General features: G+C 41.2%; 1 protein-coding gene across 2 annotated transcripts in view; it reads left to right on the plus strand.

The window, feature by feature from the left end:
• Positions 1-12678, plus strand: part of LOC115470111 (centrosomal protein of 55 kDa-like) — a 98605-nt gene that overhangs the window by 14646 nt on the left and 71281 nt on the right. For both annotated transcript variants that reach the window (XM_030203032.1, XM_030203033.1), the window contains exon 4: positions 3865-3924. In XM_030203032.1, coding sequence (XP_030058892.1) covers positions 3865-3924 — 60 coding nt within the window. The remainder of the gene's footprint in view (positions 1-3864; positions 3925-12678) is intronic.

The following is a 12678-nucleotide window of genomic DNA, read 5'->3' on the forward strand; positions in this document are numbered from 1 at the left end:
TAAATTTAGTTGCGGCCAGTTACGCCAAGGAAAATTGTGTAAGTGCAGACGCCAAAATTAAGTGCAGACTGGGTGTATCCAACAACTACGCACATAGAATTTCAAAATGCCAATGACCTGCCCATTCAACGCTCATTGCCATGCCCCCGAGTCCTTGTTACTGGAACGCTCTACCATCTACTTTAAAGGAGACTGTCAACCACAATCTGTTCAAGAAGTCCCTTAAGACTTATCTATCTGGTCAATCGTACTGCCCTCATTTGTGTCTCCTGTTGATCGCTCCCCTCCCTCGATGTTCCTTAATCTCTGCCCCGACCTTGAATTTGTATGATGATCTTCTCACAAATGTTGTTAGCCACATAGAGCCCGCCATGGTGGGAATCTGTGGGATATAAATGTTCTAAATAAATAAATAAACTATGGGGCTCATTTTCAAAGCACTTAGCCTTCCAAAGTTCCATAGAAACCTATGGAACTTTGGAAGGCTAAGTGCTTTGAAAATATGCCTCTATGTGACTTAGAATTTTCGTGCATCACATTGTAGAATTCGCTTGTAGTTCTGCATGTGAATTCTAATTAATGCCAGTGTCAATTGCTTGTTAAGTGGCAATTATCAGCGCTGATTGGGCTGTTAACTAAGTGGTGTGCGCAAATACAGAATACACTGGATTTGCGTGCACAAGTCACACTATATAGAATCCTGGGGTATATGTGGCAGGTTAACCAGTTCCAATTGTAAACTCTATCAAAATCTTGGAAGTTGCTTTAGATATAGATGCAATTGGAAATGTATTTCAAGGTTGGATCAAGAAATGCATCCTTATCCTAAACATGATTCATTCAGTTCAGGCTTCTTTTCAATAAGAAATCAGTCTCCACCCTTTTACACACATTTGGTGCTGAGCTGTTTAGACTACTGTAATGCTTTATTCCAAGGATTGTGAATTACCGACATTGGGCACTTTCAAATCATTCAAAATGTAGCAATTAACTTTAAAAAAAAAAACCCATTTTTTAAATTGAAATAATTCAGACATATACTTAAACATGATTCTCAGCATTATAACATGAGGAATCATAAAACTGCAGCATAACTGTAGTAACGGTTTTGAACCCAACACCTCCAATCACCCCACCCCCACCCTTTACTCTTCCTCCCTGCTGGCAAGCAATCTAGGAGGCTAATTCAAATCATCTTAAGTCCAAGGGAAGGTACAGAACGTAAGTTGTTAGACTTTTGCATAATATAGACATTGAAACACTTAAAGATCATGACCTCAAGTTATGTAAGTCAAAAAAAAAACTCTCTCTCTAAATATCCAAGTTTAATGGAAATACTGTATGTAAGGATCCCACATTATGTATCACCCAGGCATCTTTAAATATCCAGGTAAGATTTCCATCTCACTAGTGTCTTCAGCCTTTCGTAATCAAGCCTCTTTAGAAGGCAAGCTGCTAGATTTAAAAAGGGGCAGATACCCTATAAAGATAAAAAACAAACAAAACAGAATAGGACAGGACCAATAGACTTCCACAAAGGAGCCCAAGCCAGAGGTCATAAAGTGCTAGATTTCCAATATTTAGTTAGACAGACCTTAGCACTTTTACCAAGCTGCAGTAAAAAAAAGTGGCCTTAGTGCACCCTTATGCGGGTCATTCCTGCATGCTAAGGCCATTTTTACCATAGGGATAAAAAGTCCTATATTCCTATTTCAGTATTAATGGCCCTTTAGTGCGTGGCCATTAAAAAAAAGATTAGCGCGGGAACCCTTACTGCTACCCTTTTTGTAGGGGGTAAGGGCTCATGCTTTAATTAGGTAGCACATACTAACTGATTAGCACAGACATGCTCGCTCTCCATCCTAGACATGCCCCCTCTGCGGAAAATATATTTTAAATTTTTAGTACATGGTTTGCACTTGCACAACTGAAAATTACCACGGGATGCCTCAGCACGTCCCATGGTATGCCATTTTAAGCTACAATATGCACTTGCTAGTGCTTACTGTAGTGTAGTAAAAGGACCCCTGTTAGCAGTAGTCTTCAACACCCAACAGTATTTGCAAGGAGTGGGGGGTTTATGGACTAGGTGACTAGATCTATGATGAGTTGAGTAGACATTTGTTTTTATTTCTGTTGACTTTAAAATTCTTGTTTTTTTGTGACTGTAACCACTTTAACATTATTGAATATAAGGAGGGATAGTTTATTGACCAATGCTTTCTATCTAGCACACCTCAACCTGTCATCTCATCTATATTTCGCTCTATACTCCAAGTTCTTTTTCTATCACCTGTTCTCAGTGGAAAGTCTGATCTGTTTGGCAAAAAAAAAAAAATATGCTTAGTCTTAATGACTTTCTCTCATTCCCTCCATCATTTAGTGCTGAGATCTGGCTCTCCCTAAAGTCTCTGCCTAAGTGCCCTCTTATTTCTCTTGCACAACTCACTTGAAGGCTTATGACATCTATGCTCTAGCAGGAGAGAGGAGGAAAATAGTGTAAGGAAGATGGAGAGTCAGGAGTAAAGTCTTAGAGAAGATGGGGACTTGTCAGGGAACCTGTAAAGAAGTTACCTGGAAAGAGTGTGGGCTTGCACAGTCAAATGGAGTATGTCTTAAATCAAGACAAAGAATGGAACTGAGGAAAGAGATTTTTTTGGGTGGGGGGGGATGAGCCTCATTCCTTGAAGCTGGTTTTGATGTTTTGACTTAAAGGTCCTCCTCATCTATTGCAGGTTTCTTGTCTCTTTATTAGCTTTTAAGCTTGAAGAAGCAGGCACTGTTTATTCTGTATGTCTGTAAAGTGCTGTGTACACCTTCTTTTAGCACTATACAAATAATGTAGTGCCCTGTTCCAAAGCCTTTCTGCCTGGTTTCGGTTTTGACCGAAAGATTATTTACATTTTCAATTTCATGACCATGTGTTTTCAGTGGAAGCTGAAAATTTGTGTTTTGTCTCCCTACATCCTCCCCACCCCTCTCATAGGACCCCCTGGGTCTATCTTACAATTCCTTGTGGTCTAGGGGTATAGTTGGAGCAGGAGCAAAAAGTTAGTTTTGTCCATTTTGGCTTTGCTCTCATAATGGCTACTGTGACTGGGGCATCGCTCCTGCCTAGACTACACCACTAGACCAGGATTGTAAGGTAGTCCGGGGGGGGGGGGGGGGGGGGAGGGTGCTACTCATATTCATTTTTTTTTTTTCTTTTGTACTGCAATTCAAGTAATGCAGTTATGACCTTACACAATAGTTTATATGGTAAACAGTGTACTCCGAATAAATGCTTTTGATTAAAACAAAAATTTTAGCTGGAATTTAAGTCTAATTTTGGAATTAGCTCCTTAGGCGTTAGCCTCTCAATTGACATCACTGTCACACCAAGTGTGGCGCAAAGTCATCCATTGTAAAAGCACACTGGCTTTTAGCTTAAATTTTCATTAACTGTGGCCCATGTGTGTAGAGACTGTTTTGCTTGTAGGTAAAATACGGTCTTTTAAAATTATTATATTTTGGCTTGGCTACTTTGGGTTTAGCAGAGGGAGGCAGACTGTAAGCTCTGACAATCTCCAGTGGTGCTCACTGGTTTACATGACGCAAGCAAACTTGAGGTTTCAGCTTCGGCTGAAACCAGGTGGTGGTTTTTGGCTACAGTTTTGGCTGAAAGCTTTCAGACAATTTTGGTGGCAGTTTGTTTTGGCTGAAACTGAAAAAAAGTAGTTTCGGTCAGCATTTAGTGATATGACAAGAATAGGAATACTTTCTTAGATTGGGAAGCGATTAATGGCACTTTATTAAAAAATAATAATAATAATGAAGTTTTATATGTAGAAAACGGCTAACCAATATGTTTTCATTTAATTGCAGACAAGTTCTCCAAGTACAGAATCAAGGGATCTGAATGCACTTGGAGACCAGCTGAAAGATGTGAGTAATTGGATTCATTTTATGAAAGGTTTATGATCACTATATTGGTATTCTAGATCTGCTCTGAGTATTTTTTTGTAATATTTTAGTGAAATATATTTTTGGAAGAAAAAATTTTTGATGCACTGTAACATAGAGTACTTTCTGCTTTATGCCCTTTTCATGTTCTTTTCATGCAAAGTGCTTGATACAGCTATTTTAATGTACACCTCATTAACTAAAATGACAAAACGGGTGTGGAATTACAAACGCAATATAGCAAAAACACTCAGTAATCCACAAAAGATGAAACTCTAGTATAGCAATCTTTTACTGCAAACTCTAGTATAGCAATTACAGCAAACCTGAAAAGAAAACAGGAAAGGAAAAGCCTCAAAGTAGCTCCAAACAAAGTTTTACAGAGCTACTGAGCACAGTGTTTGTTTTGACCACTATGGTAACAAGAGAAACAGGTTAAACCACCAGCTGTGATATTTGACACTCTGAGTGTGTGACACAGTGAACTCACATGACCATTCTACAGAAGATGAACATAAAGATGTTGAAAGGTTGAACATTTTTCTTGCAAAATGTTTTTATTTAAGATACTTATTTTAAAGATTCTTTGCTCCTCACTAGTCCAGTACACTCCTGTATTCACGTCCATTCCAACTAAGTGTAGAGGAGGTGTGTGTCATTTCCAAGTTTATTAATATGTTCTATCCCGCCAAAAAGAGAACCATCTAGGTGGCTTACAGTTAAAATTAAAAATTATATTGTGGTTGAAAGAAAAACACAGACAATGATATGTGCGGGTAGGATTCCATTATTAATAGGATAGAGGGGAAAGGGAAAACACAAGGGGGGCATGAACCATCTCTTCAGGGAACCCTGGAGCCCGCAAATAGAGGAAAGAGGGTGTTAGCAAAATGCATCGTTGAACAAGAATGTCTTAAGGTCAGCTTTGAATTGGGTAAGGGAGGACTGAAGTTGTAGCGATGTAGGAAGCAAGTTCCATGGGCGTGGGCCTTGGACTACAAAAATGGAGGCACGAGTGTGTTCATGAACGATTTCTTTGTAGGTGGGGACTACTAATTGGTCTTGATCAAGAGAGCAGAGTGAGCGCAAGGAAGTATAAGGAGTTAAATATCAAAACAAGCTGTAGCATTCCCCTTCTGGGGATGGCTGATATGGTTCTGCCTGCCCTAAGTCAGAGATCCCCTAGAGTATGTGTGGTAGACTTTTGATGTGGATTTTGGAAGCATTTTCCGAGGACAATCAGGCTTATAATGGCTACTGTGACTGGGGCATCACTCCTGCCCTGACTACACCACTAGACCAGGATTGTAAGGTAGTCTGGGGAGAGGGGGTGCTACTCATATTCTTTTTTTTTTTTTTTTTTGTACTACAATTCAAGTAATGCAGTTATGACCTTTCACAATAGTTTATATGGTAAACAGTGCTCCAAATAAATGCTTTTGATTAAAATAAAAATTTTAGCTGGAATTGTGTAATTTTGGAATAAGCTCCTTAAGAGTTAGCCTCTCTATTGACATCGCTGTCACTCCAAGTGTGGCGCAAAGTCACTGTAAAAGCACAGTGGCTTTTAGTTTAAGGTTTCATTAGCTATGGTCCATGTATATAGAGACTATTTTGCTTGGAGGTAAAATACCGTCGTTTATTATTTAAATTATTATATTCTGGCTTGGATACTGTGGGTTTAGCTGAAGGATGCAAACTGCAAGCTCTGACAATTTCCATCATTGCTCACTGGTTTACATGACGCACCAAACTTGAGGTTTTAGCTTCAGCTATTTATTCTCACAAGTATGTAACACTACACCGCATTGCCCGGTCCAGGTCTTATAACAAGCTTTAGAGAACTTTGTGGAGCGCGAGACACGCTTCACTGCTTATGCGTAAGTGCCTTTCCTCCCACTGCGAGGGCGCGGTTACCGCAGTTGTTTTTCTTCCGCTGTGAGGCGAGGACTGCGTCTGTAGTTTCTTCTCATAAGTACATATAAGTACTGCCACAGTGGGACAGACTGAAGGTCCATCAAGCCAAGCGATTCATGTCTACCTGTTCCACTCCACTCATTATTTTATAGACCTCTATCATATCTCCCCTCAGCCGTCTTTTCTCCAAGCTGAAGTGCCCTAACTGTTTCAGCCTTTCCTCATAGGGCAATCTTCCCTCACTCTTGGTTCAGAAGAGCTTCTTTCTTGTTCGTGCCTTTTTGATTCCTTTTTAACAATTTTTCGCTGTGCCTTGTCTCAGGCCTTTGTCCCTTCTCTTCCCTTACATCCTTAGTTTCTTTTTTGCTGATTTTTAAGTTTCTTTTCTTTTTCTGTGACTTAGGCCACTTTTAGACCTAGTTTCCGTTCAGGTCTTTCCTGTGAGGTTTTTTTTTTTTCTTGGTGCCTTGCCCGTTTTTTCAGGCATCACTGCATCTTTTGATTTCACTTTGGAAGTTTTTCCATTCATGTCCATTAAAGTTCCCAGTAGCTTTAAGCGCTGCTCCCAGTGCAATTGAATAATCTCTGGCAAAGACATCCATTCTTGATGTCGTCAGTATTTAGTGCATGACCATAACCCCTCCAACTGTGTCCTTTGTCTTCAGATGAAGAAGATGACTCAGTTTGCCAGAAAGGCTCAATGCGAGAGGATTTTTGGAGCCAGGTCCGAGTCCTCGACATCAATGCCAAAGACTTCATCAGGAGCATCAGTCCATATGGCTGCTTCGAGACTCATTGACACTGGGAGCAATAGTGGGTCAGGTGGGTCTCCACCTGCCTCGACCTGCTGGACAGGGGCCCCGGGACTGACCAGTGTCGAACCTGACGCGATGTGAGGATTCATTGTCATCCTCATTGGCACTGAGGAGTCTTGGCTCCGGGCGAAGGTCAAGATGCACCGGCATCAGTCGTCCTCGACACATGGTGCAAGGAGCTCCAGGGTGTTGAGGGATTCGGTACCTGAGAAGCGTCGGCACTGAGAGGATCACACTTCTATCCAGAAGGTACTGATGCGTCTGTCTTCAGGCAGCCAGGACCTGACTCCCATCTCGACCTCGTCAGTTCTGCAGTCTGTCTCGGAGCCGGCACCCCAGTCTTTCCTGGTGTCGACCCTCCATGAGCATATCGGGGCCTTGCTCCCTGAGCAGCTGGATGACCTTTTGCAACGGTGTACATTGGTATTGGGGGTGCTTGCACCTACCCTACCTCCTGTTATGGCCCTGCTTGGCCCTCAGCCTGCAGTGTGGCCACCAGCGCTTCATACTCCCCGGTATTGACTGCCACCGAAGCCAGTACCCCCTCAATGCTCTTCTCTCTCCCCTCCGGGTGCCTTCTGCATCAGCCTCCTCATTTAGGAGGTCTTTTGGCAAGTCGAGGAGAGGGGTGCCTACTACTCACAGAGATGTGGGTATGCCACCACTTCTCGCCAGCCTGTTCAGTCTCAACCCCAGCGTGCTTGTTCTCATCAACAGCATGCACCAAAGGCCCCTGCTGCTCCCCAGTCAAAGCAAAGGACGAGCTTTTGACTGACTCCAGCAGAGCATAGCCGCTGTAAAAATGTCCGACCCGGACAACTTGCCGGTTGAGGGGAGTTTGAATTTTTCTACGAAAGATGGCCCCTTGTAACTCTGACCGGTGGGGTCTTCAAATAGTCCGCCTCAGATACACACTCAATTGGCTTCAAAAACCTCCAAATTGCCCACTGAGAGCTCATTACTTCAGCTCTCAGTACGAACAGGTACTTGCAGAGGAACTCTCTGCCCTTCTAAAGGCCCATGCAGTCGAACCCATTCCAACAGGGGAGGAAGGGCAGGGATTCTATTCCAGGTACTTCCTCGTGCAGAAGACAGGGGGGATGCGTCCCATCCCAGACCTAAGGACCGTGAACAAATTCCTGGTCAAAGAATCGTTCTGGATGGTTTCCCTGGGCACCCTTCTACTCATGATTCAGGAAAATGATTGGCTGTGCTGTCTGGACTTGAAGGATGCATGTACCCATATCCCGATACTTCCAGTCCACCGGAAGTATCTGGTTTTGGCTGAGAACGCATCACTACCAGTACTTCTTGTTGAGAGCCTAAAATTTGCTTCTTTGGGTCTGTCAGAGGGGGTCTTGCTGGCTTCCCAGAAAAGATTCCACTAAGAGGTGTTATTCTTTCAAATCGGCAGCATGCTGGACCACTCGACGAGCCTTAAACCATGCTTTGTAAAATGCTCAAATACAACTATTACAATAATCTACTGTAGGCAGTAGTAGACCCTTAACTACCAATTGGAAATTAAATCGATGCTATCTAAAGTTGATCTTACTCAACGCTTTTAATTGATTGATAGAAACAGGCTTGCACTACCCTCAAGACCTGAGCTTCCATGTTCAATTGAGAATCTATGATAATGCCAAGATTCATTATATGATCTTTTATGGGAATGGCCGCATTTCCAAATTCCACTGAATCATACCCCTCACCCGCAAAGCTTCTCCTCACAATCATAATTTGTTATGTGAAGAGGTGCTTTAGAGCTAATAAGGGTCAAAAGTGACAAATGAGCTATCCAGTGTGCTCTCACATAAATATGCTGTTCTGTTGTATTTAGAATAGAGCTGCTTTTGAGTACCAGGCAATTAGGGGTAATACTATGTTAAGCTTTTACTATACCAACTTACTTGTCACTGACATCGAAGTGGTTTACAGGCTAAATTGATTTATGACATGAAAATATAGACCAGTTAGAGGGGTTCAGGAAAAAGACTCAAAAGTCAAGTTGTACTCGACAGCTCCCATAGGTTCTCTGAAGGCCTGTGTGAAAAGGTTGGTCTTAAAGACATTGTGAAAGTTATATGGTGATTCAGCATTTGGAGGAGGTGATAGAGCATTCCAGAGATCAAAACAACCCAATAAAAAGTACTCTCTCTAGTAATATCAAGATGAACATGCGAGACAGATGGGATAGACAGGTGGCAATCATGAGATAAGTTCCGGGAACAAGCCATACTACAGGGAATTACCAAAATTACCAAGATTTTAGTGTAGAATACTTTGTGTATTAGAGACAAAACCTTAAACCAAATCTGGTAATGGTTCAGTAAGTGTAATATCAAATTTCCTTGTATGAGAATTATGACACTGTTTAGGATTGATTGAAGCTGTTTCATCGGGGCGAGGCTGATTCCAGCATAGACTATATGACAGTAACCAAGTTGAAAAGCTATCAAAATGTAGTCGGTTGGGAAGACTTGTCCAAGTAGTAACGTACCACACGGAACTGTCATAAGAGCAGGAATCCTGTTTTCACTAATGTGGCAACTTATAGATCGAAAGAGGTTATGGTCAATGAGAACGCCTAAATACTTAGTGGTCCACCAAGGTGATTGGGGAGGCACATAGCATGGGAACTATTGAAGGGTCAGAAACCAGCTAGTGATCCATGAAGTCAGTCTTGGACAGATTAAGGTGGTTACTTCTCAGCTGGAAAGAAGCTGCATCAAGACATTGATGGAGCTGAATCAGGTCTAAATGGTTAGTGTCTGAATAGAAGATAAGGAGAATGTAATTCACGTAATACACACTGATGCTAAAATCCTGAATCATAGTGGCTAAAGGACTAAAGCCCTGAGGCTGGTGGTGCAGGTATGATGTGAAGGATTAGAATGTGACCGTGAATGCACAGTCACACAAAAAAAGATGTAAACAACTGCAGGATTAATCCTGTAATACTAATGTCAGTTAATATAGTCAACAGCAAGCTATGGTCCACCAGGTCAAAGTCTGGGGGTAGGTCAAGAGAGATGACTAGTGCTACTTTTCCCACTGTCAAATGCAATTTACTGTGTAAGGCTGTCACAGTTGTTTGTGCTGTGGCCTGGTCGAAAACCTGATTGGCATGGATGCAGAATGAGACTGATCAACATATTGTAGCAGTTGCTGAAAATATCAGCATTTCTGTGAGTTTGGATAGGTAAATCTAGTTAGACGTTGGTCTGTAGTTGTAAGCTGTGGAAGAATCCAGAGCTGGTTTCTTAAAGAGAGGGCCAACAAGAACATTTTTCCACATAGAAAGGACCTTATAGTTGTTAGACTGTTGTAGACCATGTTGGGTGATACTGAACCATGAAGATGGAATGGGATCCAGTGGGCATATGGTAGCTCTTACAGCAGCAGCCGGCTTCATAAGAGAAACCACCATAGCCAAGTTGAAAGAGGACTAAGAGGGTGCGAGAACTGGATGTCAGAGGAAGAGACAGGTGAATCCTATGGGAGCAAGTCAGGCCTTGCCAAGGGTGAGGTGTAGTAAAGCAAGCATGAGCAGATCATGCTTGGACAATGAAGTCTGTTGCCTCCCACAAAATGAAATCCCACAGACTAGCCTGCTCTGAGAGGGTCAAGGACCCAAAGTCCTGTGAAGAAAAGAAAATATAGAGTTAAGGAAGAAAAATCAATTTGAGCAGGTTTCCATGAAGGAAATCTCAGTTATTTGCTTTGGAGAAGTTATGGGCACCGAGAGACAAAAGTAGATCAGAGAGTGATCAGACTAGGAGAAAAATCTAGGAGTTATAAAGCAGATTTAGAGAGGACCAAGTCCAGAGTGTCCTGCAACACGAGTAGGAAATGAGACCTATTGTGATAAACATTGTCTGACTCTTATCTCTGGCCTTGTCTATCTTGTGATGGAGTTGGATGGTCCACATGAAAATTGAAATCTTCTGAAATCAACAAGTTAGGGAATCTGGCAACAGATTCTGATAAGGTCTGCAAAAGGGAATTCTAAAGGGCAGGATCATGTGAAGGTGAATAATAAAGCAATAATGTGAAAAGACAGGTCAAATCTTAGGAATAAGAATTTGTGGTAGGAGAAGGTGTCAGAAGAAAGTTGTCACCAGAATATTATCTGAAGTAATAAAAGCCATTCCTCCATTAGGTGAGAAAGGGATAGGTAAGAGGAAATTGTTGGTCGGTTAGAGGTTGATATTGTTAATGTTAATGTTTGCAGATCTCTTTTTTGCGATGTAATTATTTGAGGATGTACTTGCTTTTCTTTTTTTTTTTTTCTCTCCTGGTGTATTGTTTGGCTTATTGTTTTTACCCTATAAAGAAACTGAAACTAAAAACAAGTCTTGAGCACTTTTTCTGTAATTAAGCTTTCTGAAACAAATCTATATTTTTTTTCTTTTGTTTGTTTTTACAATAATAAAATTGCTAGTAATCAGGAAATCAAGAAAACATATTTTAAAGGCAAAGAAAAAATAAGAAATGGTCATAACATAGCCCACGTTATGAAGCAAATCTTTTCTTTTTCCCCCTAGTGTGGAACAATAATAAGTCTAGCAACCAGGAGCAGACAATTGAGTTTCTTTAACTAAGAACGAGAGGTTGATCCCCTGAACGAAATCCCAGCAAAGCTTGCACTGTTTATTTTATTTTATTTGTTGCATTTGTATCCCACATTTTCCCACCTGTTTGCAGGCTCAATGTGGCTTACATTGTACCGTGATGGTGATCGCCATTTCCGGTAGAGAAATACAGAGTGGTGATTGCGTTAAAGTTCATAAGTAATAGAATGAATTAGGTAATCTAGGAGGAAGAATTAAGTATTGTCCAGTTCTGGTATAAGTTTCGTTGTGTTGCAGGGTTCAGGTGTTTAGGTTGGGTCGTTGTGGTATGCCTTTTTGAACAAGTTGGTTTTTAGTGATTTCCAAAAGATTGTTAGGTCATGCATTGCTTTCATAACGTTTGGTAGTGCATTCCAAAGTTGTGTGCTTATGTAGGAGAAGCTGGATGCATATGTTAATTTATATTTTAAACCTTTGCAGCTTGGGTAGTGGAGATTTAGGTATGTGCGTGCTGACTTTTTTGTGTTTCTGGTTGGTAAGTCTATAAGGTCTGCCGTGTAGCTTGGGGCCTCGCCGTGAATGATTTTGTGAGTCGGGGTGCAAATTTTGAACACAATTCGTTCTTTGGGAGCCAGTGAAGTTTTTTGCGTAGGGGTTTGGCACTTTAAAATCTCGTTTTTCCGAATATGAGTCTGGCTTTGGTGTTTTGGGCAGTTTGGAGTTTTAAAATAATTTGTTCTTTGCATCTGGCGTAAATTGCATTGCAGTAGTCTAGGTGACTTAACACCATTGATTGTACCAGGCTGTTTATTTTTTCTCGTCAGCCATCAGTTTACTGAATTTTCATACAAAATGTACAGAACCAGTTTTGAAGCACCTCTGCAGCAGCAGCAGCATAATATGCTGGGAATTTCTTTTTTATGGTCTTGAACCAGAAGGATGAACAGTGGCATCTTGACCTAGAATTGACATTATGGCAGAAGGAAAGATGATATTAAGGCATGAAAGCCTTGAATTTTCTTTAAACATCAGGACTTGCCTGTTGCCCAGAACCATGCTGTTTCCAAACAAATCACTCTTTATCTTTTTGTTTTGTTTCTATTGTTTTCTTTCCACTGTTTCTTCAGACTTCTTTCTGTACACTTGTTTTGGTATTGCTACCAGCTGATTTCTAATGTATTATTTTGCTGCTCTTGACAGGGGAAGGAGGGGCAGGGGAGAATTCCGGGGTCTGGTGCTGCTATTTCATTCTTCTTTTGGTACTATCTTCTAATCTAACAGAAAGATTGCTGTGCGTGTGGCGATATTCATGAACAAAATGGAGCCAAATTTTTCATGTGTAAGCTATCATTTTATTCCTGGTGTATGTAGTGTTACCTAGATATATACATGTCAAACTAACCACTTTCTTGCAGTCATGTTGTAGATTT

Source organism: Microcaecilia unicolor, chromosome 5, assembly GCF_901765095.1.
Source record: "Microcaecilia unicolor chromosome 5, aMicUni1.1, whole genome shotgun sequence".
NCBI lineage: Eukaryota > Metazoa > Chordata > Amphibia > Gymnophiona > Siphonopidae > Microcaecilia > Microcaecilia unicolor.